The 20,759-nt window shown below is 40.6% G+C and overlaps 1 protein-coding gene across 2 annotated transcripts in view; it reads right to left on the bottom strand.

The window, feature by feature from the left end:
• Window positions 1-20,403, bottom strand: part of LOC112571248 (protein O-mannosyl-transferase 2-like) — a 75,547-nt gene extending 55,144 nt beyond the window's left edge. The window contains exons 1-4 of one of the 2 annotated variants that reach the window (XM_025250123.1): window positions 19,697-20,403; window positions 19,227-19,311; window positions 560-664; window positions 211-319 (exon numbers count right to left, since the gene is read on the bottom strand). In XM_025250123.1, coding sequence (XP_025105908.1) covers window positions 211-319; window positions 560-664; window positions 19,227-19,311; window positions 19,697-20,247 — 850 coding nt within the window. In that variant the 5' untranslated portion in view covers window positions 20,248-20,403. The remainder of the gene's footprint in view (window positions 1-210; window positions 320-559; window positions 665-19,226; window positions 19,312-19,696) is intronic. The other variant, XM_025250122.1, reaches the window with a different exon arrangement.
• Between the last annotated feature and the right edge of the window lie 356 nt (window positions 20,404-20,759).

Raw genomic sequence — 20,759 nt, 5'->3', positions numbered from 1 at the left:
CATCTCATTAATCTCTGGTTAGAGTGTTTGGCTTGGGCTAAGAATACCAGGGGCTTATGGTCACTTTCTAGCACAAATTCTTGCCCATAGAGATACAGGCTAAATTTCTAAATACCAAAAATCACTGCCAAATATTCTTTCTCACATGCTGCATATGCTCTCTCAGCCTTACTCAGCCTCCTACTAGCGTATGCTACTGGGTGTACTCACCAAAGAGAACAAAAGAAGCTGCAAAAATAGCAGGTAGAATGGAGCTAGTAAACTGCCAGATTATTTGAAATGTCATTGGCACTAAGGCTGCTCCAAGAATGGCACAAAACTGGAAAGTAATACAACATATTCCTTCTAATTTGTCAAAGGTTTTTTTAAACGGTGTTATTTTTCCTTCATAGTTGATGTGATTTAACAAAATTTGCACACATTTATATGAAAAGATAGAAATAAATGACAAAAACATCAAACAAATCACATCAAATTATGGCATAATCATACCTATTTTAATGATTTCACTCAAAGAGTAGTACCGAAGGTGGCAAATAAAATACACAATACTACTTACCACTCTCATACCCATATATGGGGTATCACCATATTCATCTCCAGGCTTAGCAAATGAAAAAGATCCATCATACCCTGTCAAGTAGCCAGCCAGGCCAATCAGCATCTAAAACATTTTTGAAACACTACCACATATTGAAAGGTAATGTGACAACATATGCAAATATCGTGATACTGTCTTCAAACGTACAGTTTCTAACAATTATTCATATAAATCATCTTGGTTCATCCTAAAGCAGGGGTCTCAAACACGCGGCCCGCGGGCCGAATGCGGCCCGCGAAACATTTTTGTGCGGCCCTCGGCCACGTCCGCGGTGTATATGTATGTTGTGCTTGGTGATTAACTCCCGCAGTGAAAATTACCCCCGTTATTAGTGACAGAGACAACGTCAACTTATTTTAATAAACTAAACTGCCTGTGCATGTAATAAACTACACTAAATGTAATTAATAATTATAAAAACTTTATTTTAGCATTTAACTGCAGTGACAGTAGTGTTCGTAAAATTTAATGAAAAAACATTTTCTTTTCGTGGTGCGGCCCGCTGACTGGCTGTTACTTTCCACTGCGGCCCTCATGCTAATATGAGTTTGAGACCCCTGTCCTAAAGCCTTCTTCAGTAAAACGTTTATCTCTGTATATCGCATCTCACAGAATCTCTTGTTTGTTGGATTAATTTTGTACTTTCCTGCAGCTGTTCAACACTTTTTGGTCTACGGTCCATTTTCCTTGCAACTTCCCCACACCCAAATGAGCCTCATGCATGGGCTTAATCCTTTGATCTCTTGTCTACAATCATGCCTCATTCTTCACTGCCATTATGTTGACACAGGCTCCATGCCAGTTCTGTATGCTTCAAAATATGTTTTTGCATTCACTACCACTACTATTACTAATACTACAACCACAAAGCATTGCCACAAGTCAAATGACTATGAGAGAAGAAGAGAAGGGTAGATGGGATATTTTGGTAGTTACTGAGATGAAGTGATGGCATATATGCTGGTGGCATTCACCTATTTCTCAAAATCAGCTACATTAATCATGAACACAATGAACTTTCTGTTTTGAAACAGTTATTATTATTCTGTCAGTTTGTTATTAATTTTTGTAAAGTGCTCTGAGCTAGCCTTTGATGACTATAAAAATAATAATAATAATAAATGCAAAATTTGTAAAGCGCATACTCATACTCCTCAGGAGCATGCTCTTAGCGCCTAAGAACAAGACATGGACAGCATACGAGGTACAGGAAAACAAATGACTAACACATGAACTAAGAAAGAATAAAAGTACTAATGATGATTAAAAAGAAATACAGAAAACGCAAAGAGAAACCAAATAACAAGAACTGAGAGTATCATAAAGATGAGCAGAGAAGGGTATGAAAAAGGGGCTAGCGTGGTGGGAAAAGCTGTTAGGAATAATGTTTATGGAAGAGGTGCATTTTCAATGGAAAATTAACTTTATTAGAATCTAGCAAGCATGTGCACTGGCTGATAATAAAAACAGATCAACTAGGTGTCACAGAGAAATCTCTATGAGTCTCCAGGTTAAAGCCTATACCCACTTTGCAAAATTGTACTTGTTGCGCCCACTGTCTTTCACAGGAGCATGTTCTCAGCACAAGTAATGTGGATGTGACCAATTTATTCAAGTGATTGAAATTTTTTCAAGAACAGTTCTTTGAAAACAGCACTTCAGTAGTAAATTTTTCATCTTTTTCAGCTCAAATGACTTTGAAGTCCTCATGAGTGAAAACTGCAAAATCCACTGTTGAAGTGCCTGTGCATAGCATTTGACCTTATACTTGGTAAAAATAAGCACTGCTGCTCTTCAGCTCCAGCATGAGATTCCTTTCATCTATGATCAAGTATGGCACAGTACTTGGGCTTATTTTGGGGGGGTCTCTTGCAAAAAAAAGGGAACTTTACTTCAAGGAGATGATTACTAGCAATTCAATCTGGAGTGCAGGCCAGAAATGGATGGTGTCTGCAGATTATTAATCCAGTCTCAGCAGTAGACATGTTATACAGTTGTTTATACTATTTTGACAGCTACTGGTTCAAATGTATGACTATGCAAGGCATGTTTTGACTTGAACATTTTTAGGATTAAGAAGCCCTTGGGCTACCCTTTCACTGTTGATCTTTGTCATGAGACAAATGTCACCAAAATTAGAGGCACACAGAGGTTTAGATCTTCATTTTTTTTCTCCCCTCACATGCTTTATTAGAGCCATATACTTAATCATTCATCAACTTCTGAGATGCTGATGGTTTAAAAACATATCTGAAGGGGGATATCTTTAAAGTAGTCATGGTCCAATCTAACTGCATATGGATTATCAAGTATGTAGAGCTGAGTTATTGGATCATCCCTATGCATTTCTGAATTTAGCAAAAAGTTCTGGAAGTATGCTGGATATGATGGGTGTCATGAGATTCTCTGATTTATAGTCAGCATCAGGATCAACATTGGCATGATCAAAGAGTACTAGTTAATGTTATCACCTGTAACACCAGCTGTAAGCATGACTGACAAAATCAACATGGTCGTATGAGAACAGGAGACTGCCTCATTTCCCCCACACAACTAATCACTTGCTGTCATATTTTCATCATCAGTGAGATGTGGCTTAAAAAGCAAGGTGACGACAGTATGTGTGTTGATCAGTATGTGAGCTACTGCCTGAAATCATTCCCTAATCCTACATGTGGAGGCGGCAAATCCTCAAATTATCTTCAAATCATCACTTGCCAAGTACATGTACCTGTCTTTAACTACTGCTTCAATGTTCCCACATACATCTTTTGAATGTGTACAAGTCTCTTTTTCAGCTCCCTATTGCTCGATGCACCCATTCTGCATCAATCCCCCTTCCAAGTGCCAAGAACAAACTCATAACCTCTACCTTTTACTCAGAATTTCACGATCTGCTGGACTATAGCAATGCACTGAATGGACCCGTAGTGCTTCTTGGAGATGTTAATGTCCATTTTGACAACAAGTCTCATCCTGACACATAAAAATGTCAGAATTGTTGAACAGTTTTCGTCTCATTCATGCTGTTTTGCAGCCCACATAAAAGAGATCACATCTTAGAATGGGTCATGGATTGATATAACCAATTAGTGCAGTCAGTTCATGTTTCTCAAGATCTCACATCTCACCATTACTGGGCCATTAATCAAGCTTGATCGCAAATGCCCATCATCAGTGCCCGTTGTTAGACTCACTTGCTCGTCACAGTGTTGATATCCTCGCATTCAAAGCACAACTGCAAATAGTCCTGCTCCAGCCACCCTCTGCTGAGCAACTTGACTGTGTTTTGCATAGAGCTGTTGATGACCATGCCCCAGTGTCTCAACGTCTGATGCGTCAGTCCAAATGTGCACCTTGGTATTCGCAAATCCATGTTGAGCTCTGTGCCCATACTCACCAGCGAGCTGAGCGCGTTTGGCGGAACAGTGGACTCACCATCCACAAAAAAATTTATAACACAGCGAAGTGATGCGTTGCAAAATGTATCAACAAGACCTAAACATCATATCTTCAGGCCCAAATAATATTAATTGCATGTCCTCCAAGACAATTTTCAACGGTTGCAGTCGATTGACTGGCATTAGCAAGGCAATGCTGCTGCCTACCGCCTTTCCTGCTTCACAGCTACTGCAAGTTTTCAATGATTATTTCACTACAAAGATGCTGGACATTCGATCATCTTAGGACTTGATATCGGTCATTGACAGCATCTCTTGTGATGTTCTTCTGGAATACTCTCTGACCAAATTTCGACCAGTCTCTGATGCCGATATAAAGGCGATTATTCTTTTTGACATATGCAATCGAATGACTGGAATTAGCAAGCTGATATCACTGCCCACTGCCTGTCCTGCTTCACAGCTGCTGCAAGTGACTATTTGTGACTATTTTACTAACAAGATTTCAGATATTCAATCATCCTTGGACTCAAAACCAATGCCTGACAGCATCTTGTGATAATCTTCTGGGATGATCTCTGACCAAATTTCGACCAGTCTCTGATGCTGATATAAAGGCGATTATTCTGAAAGCCAAGCCAACATCTTTCCAGTTAGACCCAATACCCACAAGCCTTCTTTCTGAGTGCATAAATATTTTACTTCCTTCCATCACAAACATTTTAAATGTCAGCTTGTCATCAGGTGTTTTCCCATCTTTGTTTAAAAATGCCCCGGTGAAGCCACTTCTTAAGAAATCCATGCTTGATGCCAATATGTTGAACAATTATCGCCCAGTTTCCAACTTGTGTTTTCTCTCAACGATCATACAGAAAGTAGCTTTGACACAGCTCTGGGCGTACTTACAGGAGCACCAGTTCATCTCTCCTGCTGTCACCATATAGGCCTTTTCATAGTACCGAAACTACTCTAATTAAAGTGACCACCGACATATTATCTGCCCTTGACTGTGGTGATGTTTCTGCCTTAACTCTACTGGACCTGTCTGCTGCATTTGACATTATCAACCACTCTCTGCTCCTTCATAGACAACACACCCTCTATGGAATTTCTGAACCAGCAGAAGCGTGCTTTAACTCTTATCTCACTGTTCCATATCTGCCACCTACCCTCACCCAGCTCCACATTTTTGTGGCATCCCTCAAGACTCAAGACTCAGTACTCAGCCCAGTTCTGTTCATTCTGAATAAAAAACCGCTTTATCTTGCTTCCAGTCTCGCAACGTTTCTCATCATATGCTGATGATACACAACTCTACTGCTCCACTACACCGGCTGAGTCTCACTCTGCTATTAGCACCATAGAAGCCTGTATTAACAATGTCGAAGACTGGGATTCATTGTCACTGCAGACATGACTCTTGCTAAACAAGTCACAGCTGTCTGTCAGTCTGCCTATTACAAACTATGCAAGATCAGCGCCATCTTCAATCCAGGCTTGATTACTGCAATTCCTTGATTGCTCGGTGTCATGTATACCTTCTTCACAAGCTCCAGAAAATACAAAACTGCTGCACATTTGGTGCTTAAAGCTTGGAAACAGGACAATGCCACCCCTCTTCTTCATTTTCTGCATCCACTTCCCATCCACTCTCAGGTCAAGTACAAACTGTCCGCGCCGTGTTTTAATTTCTTTGCTGGCTCCTGCCCTGATTATTTCTCTGAACTGCTCTTCCCTTTCCATTGTGTCTGTGACACCTGAGCTCACAGACCCCTTCAATGTCAGTACTGGGGTGAAGCAGGGCTGCATTCTGTCGCCATTCCTCTTCATCCTGGCCATGGAATGGAGCATGAAGACTTCCACCGACAGTGAGAGGAGAGGGATCAGATGGACCATGACTATGACAGCAACAACAACGCTGTAAAGACTTGGACTTGGCTGATGACATTGCCCTGCTGTCAAACCGCCACTAAGACATACAGGAAAAAACAAATGCCTTCTCAGAAACAGCTGGAAACCTTGGCTTGAAGGTCAGCGCAAAGAAAACAAATAATATAAGAGTGAACGCCAGAGTCCAAGACAGCATCAAAGTAAATGGAGAAGAGATTGAGGAAGTTGACAGTTTCACCTATTTTGGGTCCAAAATGTCAAACACTGGGGATGCAGAGGTGGAGATTCGAGCCCGACTGGCAAAAGTCAGCCAGGCCTTCGCCTCACTCAGGAGCACATCGAAGGCAAAAAACATCAGCCAGAAGATCAAGCTGAGAATCTTCAAGTCAAATGTGATCAGCACCCTCCTTTACGGATCAGAATCATGGAAGTTGACCAAAACCATCAGTAACAAGCTTGACTTCTTCCCAAACAGATGCCTCAGGTGCATAGTTAACATCTTTTGGCCAAATACCATCACCAACGAAGAACTCCACAAAAGAACTGAAACTGAGTTCATCACCACACAGGTTCAACAAAGGCGTTGGCGATGGATTGGACATGTACTCCGCCAGCAGACAGCAGACCTCTCAAGAGTCGCCCTACGATGGACTCCAGACGGCCGAAGAAAACGAGGCCACCAAAAGGAAACTTGGAGAGGAACAGTGGAAAGGGAGATGAAAGGAAAGGGCTGGACATGGGGTCACCTGGAGTGGGTTTCAGCCGATCGACATCAGTGGTGGACTCTGGTTGAGACCTTATGTGCAACCTGATGCACTAAGAGGAATAGATAGATAGCTCTTCCCTTACATCCTAGCTCCGTTCCTTGTCTGATGATTGCCTCCTTACTCCTTCTGTCACCAGAACAACATATGACCACAGAATTTTTAGTTATTGTGTGCAGTGAAACAATGGAACTCTCTCCCTTTCCACATCCACCACCTACCCACTACTGAATCCTTTAAATGTACACTGAAAATGCACCTCTTCCATAAACATTATTCGTAACACCCTTTCCCACCATGCTAGTCCTTTTTTCACACTGTTCCCTGCTCATCTTTATCATGATACTCTCAGTTCTTGTTATTTGGTTCCTCCTTGCGTTTTCTGTTCATGTTTTTATTCATCATTAGTACTTTTGTTTATTCTTCTTAGCTCATGTTTTATTCGTTTATTTTCCTGTCCCTCATATGCTGTCGATGCTTCATTCTCGTTCTTAGGCACTAAGAGCATGCTCCTTTGAAGTGTGAGCATGCGCTTTACAAATTTTGCATTTATTAATATTATAAGATAACCAGGAATAGGGTTATAGTGTTGGTGCCACAATTCTGCTTCCTACACAAGTTAAGCATATGTGCTTATAAATAGGTAACTTGGGGAATGGGTTAGTTGTTAAGGTGGCATTACATAGTGAACACAGCGGTTGCCCTTTGACAATACCAGGCCATCGGGATGGACAAGGCCAAGAATGGAATCGCAACTACTTCAGCACAGCCGACTCAGAGGTGTGTAAAGACCTACTCTGACACAGAGTGCTTAATGCTTCAACACCAGTAGCTGTTTCATCGCAAACAGCAGAGGCTTGAGACTGATACATAAGCGTTGGTGACTTATTAGGCGCTGTTAAGATTCAGACAGCAGTCCGGCCTAGAGGCAACGGAAAAGACACAAGGTGGCACATGGTCGTGCCCAGAGTCTCAGTGCTCATGAAAGAGGCATCAAGGTGATATCCGACAAGGTGATATCAACTGATACCCAGATATCAAGAACATCAGAGGTTCCTCCACATCGCAAGAGACTTTCGTGTGTAGAGATAAGTGGTGAGTGTGTGATGAACGAGGAGTGAAGGTAATGACACAATATCTGGATTAGCCATAAGGAATTGTAACAGGACTCCTAGAAAACACCCACAAGTGGAATTTTGGAATGTAATTGTAACTCTTGTAATTGTAAATGTAATTCTTTGTAATTGATGTGTAAAAACTCTCAATTATTAATAATTTTCTTGATACATTAAATTGCCTTGAGTTTGTTTTTGGGGACATTCGCTGGGGGCTTGAAGTGAGATTGAATCATTACTAGCAATTGAACTGTGTTTCACACATACACATAAATGTCAATATGAGAATGTAATCAGTCCAAGGCAACAGCAATTATAACCCCCTGGCTGTCTTCACATACTCATTCCCCAAGGTTCATGACAATGAGACCTGAAATTGTGGAAGACGAGGTTAAAAATCAACATCTTGACCAACACCTCAGTGTTTTCTTGCTTGATGGAATCTCTGCATTTGATCAATACATGTTCTAAGAGTTTTAAACTGACTGTTTACAACAAAATTAGTCAGCCCCAAAATAATGGAACATACATGTTTGCAATGTGCATGAGGTCCCATCCCTGAGACACACACACTTGAGTCTCGTGTATTACACCATCTTTGTGATGGAGATATCCATCAGATAACTCACCCCCATCTTCAAGTCTACCTGACAATCTGCTTTAAGAAAAAAATTAAAGTCTCCCTCTTTCGACATCTGAATGTAATTTACAAAGCTGTTGTTATCAAGATTAATGGCTTTTTTTCCCAATCTGCTTGTTAAACTGTAATAAATTATTAAACAGCAGACAAAATCAGAGCAGGAAAGGCCATATCAGAATGTAAATTTGAATAGCTTGCTAAAGTAGAGTCTTGCAATTATATTCTGGTGTCATGTCTTGTGCTGAGGTCCAAAATTGGAGTTTCTGTCATATACTTCAACCCTTTTAACAGGGTTCACACAGGTCTAACTGAAAACAAGAACATCTAATGAGCTTATTTTAAGGACCATTCAAGGATGTTCTCACAACATGCAAACAAAACTACAGGTCATCTGTCACTCATTTTATTTCATTTATTACTGATGTAAAGATTACAAAAAAGAAAATACAACATGGTGCACAATTTTATCAGTAACTTTTCTTCTCGGGGCTGAAGAAGCTTCAGCTCTATTGTGTTATTTTCTATTATTATTCTTCCTGTATTTTTCTGCTTTGAGTTGTACTTTTAAACTAGTTTCAGTCATGGGGGGTGTGGGGGGACGAAAAATTGGTGACATGACCTCTTTCATTCTAAGACACCTACTCTCACTTTTTAATGGTTCTGTCTTCTGCAGGAGGGGTTCTCACTCCTCCTTTCCTTCTCTGTGTGTGCATGTGTGAGTGACAGAAAGCCCTTGAAATGGTGCATGTTTTTTATTAAAACTGCTTCTGTTCTTTAGCCAGGAATATGGGATTTGAACAAACCATTCTCAAAGAAAATTTTATTAAATATTAGATTATGCAAGATAGCTTTTTTCAGGCTGTGAAGCTTTCATTTTTTTTCACATCTTTGTAACTTTTTTTTTAAAATGTCAGTATTCGCATTCTTAAGAACAGCAGCACTTTTTACGATTTTCTAACAGGTAAAAACCTACTTAAAAGGAAATTTTAAGTATTATTCTTAGTAACACAAGTCTTGAAAGAAACAGCTCCTATCCCAATGAATAAAGGGGGCCAGCCATTTCCCTCAGGTAACAGTCATATATCACATGCAAATGACCTTACACATCTGTTGTGTCCAGCCATGCAGTTTCTCTTCTTGGCTACAGTCAACTTTCTAAGTTTATGTCCACTATCTCCAACAGCTGGCTGGGGTTGAGGCAACTTGCAGAGAGATGTTTTATCTGGCAGCCAAGATTTCTGCAGCTGTACAGCAATGCCAAAAAACCTTGGGTGGGTAGTAGCCATCAGACAACACAACCTCAACCATGAACTAGTGCCTGGTCAGCTTGGCCCTATCAGTGGTGTTCTGCCCCTTGCAGTGTTCAGGGACTTCTCTGTTTCTCAGTCATTGGTATGAGCTGAGGGCGGGATTTCAAATCCAACCCATGTTGAGGGATTGAATTGAATTGAATTATTTATTTGATGGGTCAACCACCCTTTCAAAGCAGGGCGTGGTATACATTTCGTCCTCAGCAGTAGAATATACACAGGTAGAATATGTAAATTACATGAAGTGCATAAATATGCTCGTATCGTTTCAATCACTCACTACCTAGTACTTACCAACCATTCTTCATTTGCCCTCTCTCTCATCTTCCACACCTACACCTACGCACGCTCCACACATGCACAAACCCATGCACGCACTCTCTCTCACACACACACATATATTATTAGGCCATCGGCCCCAGCCTGCTTTACATTTTGACCAGTCCTGTGAGTCCAACCACCTTGGGTCATGTTGTTTGTCCAGTAGTTTCAATGTTCTCGTCGTGCCTCTTTAAAGCAAAAAGAATGAACATGGCTACATTTTGATATCGTTTGTTTCCTCTCTAGACAGCAACACAGCCAACGTCGTCTGCTGGCATCAGGGGTGTAAGATAATTGGTCCTGATATCCACATAGGTTTGACAGTGTAGCAGAAAGTGTTCATCTTCCGTTTTGTCTTGGCAAAAAGGGCAGTTTTTGATCAAAGTGTTAGAATATCTGTTATTGATATTTATTTTGCTAATTCCTAGTCTAAATCATATTAGAGTATTTCTGAACTTTTTTATGGTTAATACTGAAAGATGTCTTTCTGGTTCAAATTCCTTTTTAAACTGTCTGTAGGCTGAGTACCTATCACTCGTCTACATTTTGTCTGACCATTTTTGTACAAAGTTGTCTTTCAGTCTTTGTTTGAGCAGTAAGATAAAAGCCCTGGCATCTCATACACCACCATGTTCCCACACGTGTCTGAATCCGTAGTCGCACAGGGTATCTTCCATTATCTTTGCCCATGGTAGTCCTAAGTTTAGCTGCATGTTATAAGCTTGGTTTGGGAATCTTGACCTGTCCATGGTGTTTAGTTTTAACCAGTATTTTACAGCTCGTATTGTACTATTGATATACAGAGGGTATCTCCCGCCCTTGCTATAAACCATATGGTTGGGAGTTTTAATGTCTACGCACATAAACCTTTTAATAGCGAATAAGTGAACCTTGTCTATCTCTTTTAAAGGTGTCATACCGCCGATTTCAGAGGAATATAGCAGGAATGGTAACATCTGGGTATCGAACAGTTTAAATAATATACTAGAATTCAGGTTACCTAGCCTCCATATCATTTTCAGTAGCTGAGCTACTCTTTCTTTTCCTCAAAGAGTGCAGTCGTGAGAGAGAATTTTGTTGTTAAAATAAAACCTAGATACCTGTAGCTGTTTACAACTTCAATTTCCTTTGAGCCAATATACCAGTGTTTACTTTCTGAGAGATGCCCTCCTTTTCTGAATACCATGGTTTTTGTTTTCTCTAGGTTAATTTCTAATCCAAGCTGTTTTGAGGACTGCTCAAGGTTTGTAATTTGGTTTTGTAGACCTGTGGGTGTCTTCAAGATGAGTGCGACATTGTCTGCAAATGGAAGGCAAAATATTTCTTGAAGGCCAGGCAAGAGCTGTACCCCGTGTTTGCTGTGTGAATGGACATGTTCTGCCGCTTCGTTGATTAAAAGGGAGAAGATTAGTGGGCTTTCTAAGCAACCCTGTCGAACTCCAGCTGGACAGTCGAAGAGGTCAGAATACTGGGAGCCTGCTCTCACGCATGCTTGGACTAACCTATACATAGCTTTCAGCATTTCAGACATTTTAGTAAAAACCTTTATCTTGCGCAACACCGCCCACAGCTTTTCTCTGTCCACCGAGTCAAAGGCCCGTTTGTAGTCAATGAAAGCAACATATAATTTCTGTCTGTGCTTAGAACATGTGGATTATAGATCCTAGTGAGCATATGTGGTCTGTTGTTGAAAAGTTAGTAAGAAGTCAGTGAAGTGTTGAATAGGTGCGTCTGGGGATGTCTGCATGCATTCATAAGCTTCTTCTAAGATTTTCTGATTTCTTCTGAGTTTACTCAGTCTTTATATTCCTGCTCTTTTGATGGGTCCCATATAAATCTAAGTGAGCACTATTTTTCGGTAGTCTCTCCTGCCTCTTGGAAACTGTTTGAAATGTACATCTCAACTGGCATGTGGGAGGACTATTCATGGGGTGATCTTCACTGAACACCTGGTCGTTAGGTCAGAGCTACACAAAAAGCAGTCCACCATGCTATTACAGTAGGGTGACACGTAAGTGTAGCGGGCAGAATCGTCGCCAAAATCACTGATTAACACAAACAAGGACACCAAGGAGCACAATTCAATTAAAAGACGACCAAAATAGTTTCTTTCTGTGTCTTGTGATTGTCTTTGGTTTTCGTTCTCCTGTGTAAACCATCTTGGGTCAGCCTTAGGGGTGTCCTCCTGTGAACTGTTCTGTCATTGACCGGTACGTGTGTTTAAGTCTCCACATAAAATAGTCTGAAAATTTTGTTCTGCATCCTCTAGATCAGGGGTGGGCAATTAATTTTCCCAAGGGGCCGCATGAGAAATTGGGATGGTTTTAGAGGGCCGGACTAATATAGTTAACTCAGTTTTACCCAATACTATATATATAGTATATATACTGGCCAGCGGGCGGGCTGGTCAGAGATAGGAGGCGGGCCGGCCCTTGCCCAGGTCTGCTCTAGATTGAGTAGAAACTCTTCAAGGAGTGGAATGTTACTATTCTGTGTCTTGGTCTTATAGTAAGGTGAACCATATGGTGGTACATATGTGCATACAAGGATAACGTCCTGTGGATTGCTAAGTAAGGTGCCTTGAATTTTGACACAGATAGTATTGTCTATGGGGATCCTCATATTTGAAACAAACTTGGAGAGGTCTTTTCCTATCAGTAGAAGGATTCCACCTGAGCTGCGGCCTTGGTGAGATAGTTTTAAAGCCGGTACATGGAGAACCCTGAAGTTGTTAAAGTAACTGGAGAAGTCAGATAAATGGCTCGTAAATGTCTCTGTTAAGCTGCATAAATCAAATGTGATAAAGTCAAGAAAATCAGACTCGCAGAGTTTTTGTATCACACCTTTGACGTTCCAACATAGAAAGGTTAATGTTTTCTGTTAACCAGATAAGATAAGATAAGACTTTATTTGTCCCAGAGGGCAATTCTGGTGCAGCTCGATTAGATTTATAAAATAGATTAGAATTCATACACAATTGCATGCACAAAACTATTCATGTCTCATTCATAACCCATTCAAAAGTTGCACGGCTGAAACAACAAAAGACAGCCGCAGTTTGTTTGTCCTGCATGCAGGCACACAAAATCGGCAGCCCGACGGGAGCCGGACAATTTCTGTCGACAGAGCACGCCTGTCATCACGAAGGATGGCAGACACCGTTAGAAGAGCCCGCCTATTATACAGAGCCTGAAGAGAACTCTGAGTTGACCCAATGACTTTGGAGCAGCAGGTGGATACCACACAATGTAGGCTGCTCTTGTCCTTCACCGATAAACTGTTGTAGAAACAAATAAACGAGAAGGACAGTATGCTTTCTATGTGCGATTTGTAAAAAAGCTAAAAGAAATTGGTGGGAGACAGAGAAAGACTTCAGCTTCCGTAGAATGAAGAGGCATTGTTGAGCCTTCTTCACAACCCTTTAGAGTTTTGACATTCCAGCAAATTCGCCTATCGAAGATGGTGCCCAGGTATTTAAAAGCAGAAACAATTTCCACCTCCTTGTCATGGATGACACACACAGAACATGGTGAAGAATTCCGACGGAAATCAAAGACAATCTCTTTCGTCTTACTCACATTAAGCTCTAGAAAGTTGTCATCGCACCAGACAATGAATTCCTCCAAAGCTACACCGTGGGTATGCACTGGCCCGCTAAGGAGAGACAGCAGTGCAGTGTCATCAGAGAATTTGACAAGATATTGACCCTCATGGCGACTGTGACAACTGTTGGTGTACAGAATAAACAGAAGCGGGGATAGAACACAGCCCTGAGGTGAGCCGGTGCACGTGGTGATTAAGTCGGAAAAAGTGCCATTGACAAGAACTCTTTGCTGCCTGTCAACCAAGAAGTGAATGATCCATGACACCAACAGATGGTCAAGGGAAAACTCGTCTAGGAGTCTTCTAGCTAGGATATGTGACTGAATAGTGTTGAAGGCCGACGAGAAATCAGCAAACAACAGTCGAGCATGGGCTCGAGGATTCTCCAGGTGTTTGAGTAAAGTGTGGAGGATGAACAGTTTAGCATCATCGATACTTTGTTTGGACTGGTATGCAAATTGCAAGGGATTAAGACAATTGTTAGTGGCTTTAAGAATCAATGCCTTGATGATTGACTCAAATACTTTCATGACCAACGATGTTAAGGCCACTGGTCTAAAGTCATTGAGATGCCGAGCTGAAACTTTCTTGGGAACTGGGACAATGGTAGACAATTTCCAAGCGGCTGGGATGGAGAATGAATCCATAGAGCGCTGAAAAAGATGTTGAAAAATGCCTCCAAGTTGGTGCGCGCAGAAACGTAATGTCCTGCCACAAATACCATCCGGACCAGAGGCCTTGCAAATATTTACTCGCTGAAACAGCTCCACAACTTGTTCATGACAAATCTCAACCTTCTGTACAGGGTGAAGAGAACTAAGCACATCTTTCATTTGCACTGAGAAGTCATGAGTCTCGAAACGAGTAAAGAAAGCATTAAGAACATTAGGCAGGTTAGTGAGGTTGGGGCCAGGGCCACATCCCTAGCTACGGTCCGTTTCTTGTCTCTGTGTACCTCTTGTGCTGCCAGACCGAGTGGTGATCGGTGACCGCTGGAACATGTCGGTGAGTAGAGACTGGGACCTGTTGCTAGAGTGGTCTCTGGTGCAACTACCTCTTGTAGTACTGTTGCTAGAATGGTCTCTGGTGCGACTACCTCCTATAGTACTGTTGCCAGAGTGGTCTCTGTTGCGGCTACCTCCTGTAACACTGTTACCTCTGTGTTGAATAGAGTCTGAATCAGATGAACTTCTCTCAATGCTTGGGTCTCTCGTCGCACATGGTTGTCTCCTCTCCATTGGAGAGGGGAGCCTCCTGGTTGTCTCCCTTGTCTAGTTTATATCTGAGAGATGTGGGGTCAGCGGAGGGTAGTCCGCACAGGCGTCTCTGGTCACTTCTCCATGTGTTTCAGTACTTCGTTGAAGGTTGAAGCTGGAGGCTTCTTGGGGTCTTGTATCCATAAGTTTTTTTATTCATTATAGAGTCTACCATTCTTGGAGTAGCTAAATTTTCCTTCTTTTTTCACGTGTTCTAATTCTGCTCGCTGTCGTTTTGTTAGGTCGGCAGCGACCTCAATCCCGTTATTCCTGAGGGTATTTTTTAGTTCAGAATTTTGTAACACTGCCATCTTATCTCCCCATTTTTAAAAGCGTACAATGATCCTTATGAAGATCCACTCTGTGTGCCCACTCAATATTATCTGTTGTCCAGTCTTTTGTTTTCGAGTGATCGTTTAGGATTTTCACAATCTTTCGTGCTCACTCCTTGTAGTCCTCTTTACCCAACTCTCTGACACCTATAAATTTCACATTGTTTCTTCTGGAGAAATTCTCTAAAGAATCCATTTCTTTCTCTAGTTCGTTCATACATGAGTTGGAGTGTGTGTCCCTTACATATAGATTGTTTATGTCCCCAGAATGTTGGTCAAGTGTGTGTTTTAATATACTCAAATCATTTTCAAGTTGAGCTATTTTTTCTTCATTTCAGCACTGATTTTCATCTAACTTTCTTGAAAGTTTTTCAAAGGCCTCTATTTGCACGTTGAGTTGTTCCTACATTTTTTTCTCTATTCTTTCTAAAATTTTGTTGAAGGTACATTCATCCATAGGGCCCGGGATAAGTTTGACACCTCTCTAACAGTGAGATAAAATAAAGAAGAATGACATAGCGGATCACACAGTTTTGTGAATTGAGTCCCTTGATTCATCGCCTCGCAATGTCAGCCTTTATCTGTAGAATGACCATCAAGTCCGGGCTAAAAAGTCAGTTCTTTACATGCAGCTGGATCACATCCGCCGGCATGTTCCACAGAGTGAGAGAGAGAAAGAATGACAATGATAATGACACTATTCTTTATTACTACATTCATATACAGTGGAACCTCGGTTAGCGAACGCCTCGGATAGCGAATATTTCGGTTAACGAACAAAAATTTCGTTAAAAGTTTGTCTCGGATAGCGAACAAAATTTCGGATAACGAACAGCCACGTGAACCACACGTGACCGACTAGCATGTCATCATTCGTGCTCGAGACACAGTTACGATCGGTAGTTCCTTATCTGTGCGCATCCTTCTTATTTAGTGATTTTTGTGCTTTATTTTAATAAGATAATCCTCAATCATGGCTCCAAAGAAGATTAAGAGCAATTAACAGTAGTGAGGTAATGACAAGGAAGCGGCCAACAATTGAATTGTAAAAGGAAATGATTTCAAAGTATGAAGGTGGCATGCGTCTGTCGGATATGTGATGTCGTATTACCCAAGAGTTTTACAAAAATAAGGCAGAAGCAACAGACACTGGACAAGTTTTTTCTTTAACCTCAAAGCTACAGAAAAGGGAAGTCTCCCCCGATTTTACAATGTCACGTGCTCATGAAGGGGGAATCAAAGCAGTAATTCCACCCCTTCCTCCCCCCACCTGCCTCCAACCACGCCGTCAAAACGGCAAGTTTTCTGATGTTTCAATGCTTTCGTTAATGTTTTTATGTTTATTCAACTCCAGTTATATTGCATTATAACTGTTCTCATTAAAACTAATACCTGTATAGCCTGTAACTTTCAAATATTAGCGAGTCAACAGGGGCTGGGAACCAATTAAATCTATTTCCTTTATTTCTTATGGAAAAAATTGTTTCGGATAACGAACGTTTCGGATAACGAACAGCTTTCCAGAACGGATTAAGTTCGTTAACCGAGGTTCCACTGTATTGTAGTATTCTGCATAGTAACATGCACCGTAGATGTCTGCAACCTGTTGTGCTTTCAAAAGCATTGGGGAATCCTTGGAAAAACTAAAGGCGAGAATGTGAGTAAGTTCACAAGCACGAATCACTGTCACAAGTAAACTTTATGTTTCAACTCCTGCGGCAATGTAGGTCCGTTGCAGAGCCATCAACGAATTTCTCACATGCCTATCATATCTCCTGTCCTCAACAACAAACAATTCACCTATATATCGCTAAAATGTCACTATATATTCACTATATATTGCTAAAATGTTCCCATGTTGAGGGAAACGCACAGAAATGCCTGAAATTGCTCCTGGTTTCCCTTTTTAATCCACTGGTGCACAGCAGAACTGAGCTTGTCACAGAGGTAGTCACTGTGAATGTGAATCCACTTTCTGGCATGCTGGTTGGTTTCAGTCACTATTTGCTCCACAAAGGTTAAGGCAAAATAAGTCAACAGGCCTTGCATCCTGGGATGAAGGGTGCTTCAGGCATGGAGCAGTGGTGAAGTGGATAGACTGAGGTCCAGGGTCCCAGTGAGGTCCCAGTGATGGGCAGCCAAATGTGGTGTACACCTTGGCCATAACCCTCATTATCATCAGCTTGGTCAGTATCATTACTCTCTCCTCTGCTAAACTCTGCATATTCAAACAAAAATTAATTATTATTATTACTGTTTTGTATACTGAAAAACTATGATAATGCCACATGATAAATGATACATGCATACATGTGCTAACACTTAAACACTTTAAACACTTTTTCATTTTCAGTCACATATCAACGTCTCACCCCCACACCAACATAGCCGTTAAAAATATTACATTAGTTACATTTTGAATAGTACTTATAATGACATTTTATTCTGTGTATATTGCATTGTGAAAATACAAAAATAAGTAACACTGTAACAGTGATACTGGAAATAATCAGCAGTAATTTCCCATCCCTCATTGTTGATACACCAGGCTCTCTGCTCTCTCTGCTCTGACATACACTTCTAAATTATCTTTGTAATTCAAAAGGCACACACTGACTGCTGCAGAAATGACAAAGAAAACTAAAGTAGGATCAATGAAAAAGACAAATCTAATTCATAAATACCTCTCTGGATACAATATTGATAATAAAACACTTTAGAATTTAGTGGTTGCAAAACATTTACAAACAAAGTGAACTATTTATTTTAAATCAACAATTCCATGTGGCCTACATGCCTTCATCGACGAGATTGGCAAAAGCATCTACATATTAATTAGCAGTATAAAAACTGGCACAAATACCTTCAAAATTGCTGGCAGAGTTGCTGTCAACAGCAGACTCTTTGCTGGTGTCACCAACAAAGTCATCCTCCTGCGATAGCTCAATGTGAGACTGATTTTTTAAAAAGGAAAAAAAATCGCAAAATCGTTCGGAACAGATTCAAAATGGTTCGTATACTGCAGGAAGAAGATCTGAGAATAGAAACAAACTTTCTGATTGGTTGGTTTCAATTGGGTCAACCAAGAGGAGAGCTTTTCTTGAGTCATTTGGGCAAAGCCACTTTTGTGACTCATCATGCTATAAGGGTAAACTACTATCTGCCTCACATTATAAATACAGTGATACCTCGGTTCTCGAACATAATTCGTTCCGGGAGGACGGTCGAGAACCAAATTGTTCGAGAACCAAAGCAATGAAACCCAAAGGAAATAATGGAAACTGGATTAATTCGTTCCAAGCCCCAGAAAATGCCTATTTACTGGCCTAATTTGTATATAATATGTAGAAAAACATGAGTCTCAACAAGAAATAAGAAATAAAAGTGTATTTATTAAAACAAAAACAAAAACAAAAACAAATGTACTGTACAGTACAGTAAATTGTGTTTCATTTACTGTACCTGTACCAAACTTTATGGCAGGAGGGAATGAATGTGGAGGGAGGAGGGAAGGGGGATGGTTATTGTCACTGATGACGCAAGCAAGGCACGCTGGGCCGAATGAACGCCATTCAGCTCAACTCGGCTCATCTCGGACGTTCGGATGTTCGAGTTCCAAATATTTGTTCGAATTCCAAGACAAAATTTTCTCGAATTTCCTGGTCGAATACCGATTTGGTCGAAAGTCAAGGCGTTCGAGAACCGAGGTATCACTGTATATAAATAAAAAGCTGACTGTGACAATGATGAAACAATAGCAATAATTGATTCCTAGATTTGGGTGGCCGGTCATTTCTCCCAAGTCATATCACTCCATGAGCATAGTCAAATCATCCTAACTAGTTTTGGGTTGTTTTTTTTTTAAAGCTATGACCAGGTTCAGCTGGGAACTATTGCAGATTCTAAAAGAGTATTTGGTCAGCCGAGGAAACAAAAAGAAAAAAAAATTAAAACCAAGTTGAAAAGAAGTTAGTAAAATATGTTTTTTCCTACCTTTCCAAGAGGTGGGTGAACATCAAAGAAAAATGTTCTGTTGATATACCAGCTTCCCATCTTGCCAAAATGTGTTTCATCCCAGCTGATGCAATAAGACACGAAAGACAACCAACAAAACAGATTATACACATAAATAATGTATTACTTTGTATGGTTCACTTAGTGCTCTACTTGTACAAAATATTAGCAAATTGTGAATTGAGCATAATGTGCTTAAAAGATGTCTTTAGAGTGTACAACTTAGCATTCTTTTAACTTACTAGAAACTAGCTGATCAGTACAACTAAAAGCTTTTCAGTCTGAAAAGAAGCTGTCAATTTTTCTCACCCATCCACCTATATAAGTACACACACACACAATAGTTTATCTCCATGGTGAACCATTATTCCATCATATATAATAACTCATAGCATCTTTACATAAAACATATATAACCCTTTCAATTCAATATCTTGAAATTTACTTACCAAATATGCGCAGGTGTCTCAATGTTGTGTAATCTCAAGAGTAAAGATGTTACTGAAAATACAAGCAAACTTGGGTAATAAGCTCTTGGTGTCTGGATGTTTGTTGCATTTTGACTGTTTACTTGATTAGAGATGCAGTCTTTGTCCCTCTCCATGCTTTTGGTTTTATAGTGAGTTGATATTTCTTCAATTGAACTGAATTCTTTACCAGATTGCGCTTCGGTTTTGCTGTCGCTCTTTTCTGCATCACCTTTATTAGGGTTCGAATCTCCACTTTCATCGCCGATTCGTGTGAAGCTGTTCATAGCCTTAATGATATCGTAAAAGCTTGACGAGCATGATTTCTTCTCTGTGTTGGTGACTGTCAAAGTGGTCGAACTACTTAAGGGCCGATTTGCTCCAGCATCTAAATTTGTAGCACCGAAACATTCCGTTTTGTTAGATTCTAATAACTGGTTCGCCTTGCAGTTAGAATTACTTGTCGCCAAATCCGGAAGAGCTCTGTTCGAGGGAATTTTTCTGTGTCTCAGAGATGGTTCAAAAACATCCATGAGCGCAAATCCACGTAGGTAATTGTAGTATGAAAGATCGTGCCTCAAGCAACACTCTGTCTAAATGGCCACACGCTCTAACCTGTAGCTAGCTCCTATTGATTTACAAATTGCCTCATTTCTTGTTTAGACAGAGTGGCGTCCCTTTCAAATTGTCTCCCTCTGTCTTCACAACCATAACCTTTACCCACTTTGACACATATTTGACAGCAGCAAAGATGCTAGTTTTTAGTATCTTTGATAGCAGTACATTTTTTACGCACTGGTAAGTGTCAGTAATTCAATCTGCTACTTTTAATATAGCACCCACAATACCATGTTCAGGGATAAGTAGTTGAAAATTATGGGGATTTGACAAAATGGGGATGGACAAACACTACGAAGCCATTGATGGCACAAATCTTACTTCGGGGCAAAAAATCCTTTTAATTTCAAGTCTTTTTATATATATAGGTAGCCGAGTAGTACGGCTTGTACGTGGCTGCCTATCTAACCCGGCCTTTACCTCAATT

The sequence above is a fragment of the Pomacea canaliculata genome, linkage group LG8, assembly GCF_003073045.1.
Source record: "Pomacea canaliculata isolate SZHN2017 linkage group LG8, ASM307304v1, whole genome shotgun sequence".
Classification (NCBI taxonomy): Eukaryota; Metazoa; Mollusca; class Gastropoda; order Architaenioglossa; family Ampullariidae; genus Pomacea; species Pomacea canaliculata.
This window is presented reverse-complemented; position numbering and strand designations above follow the sequence as displayed.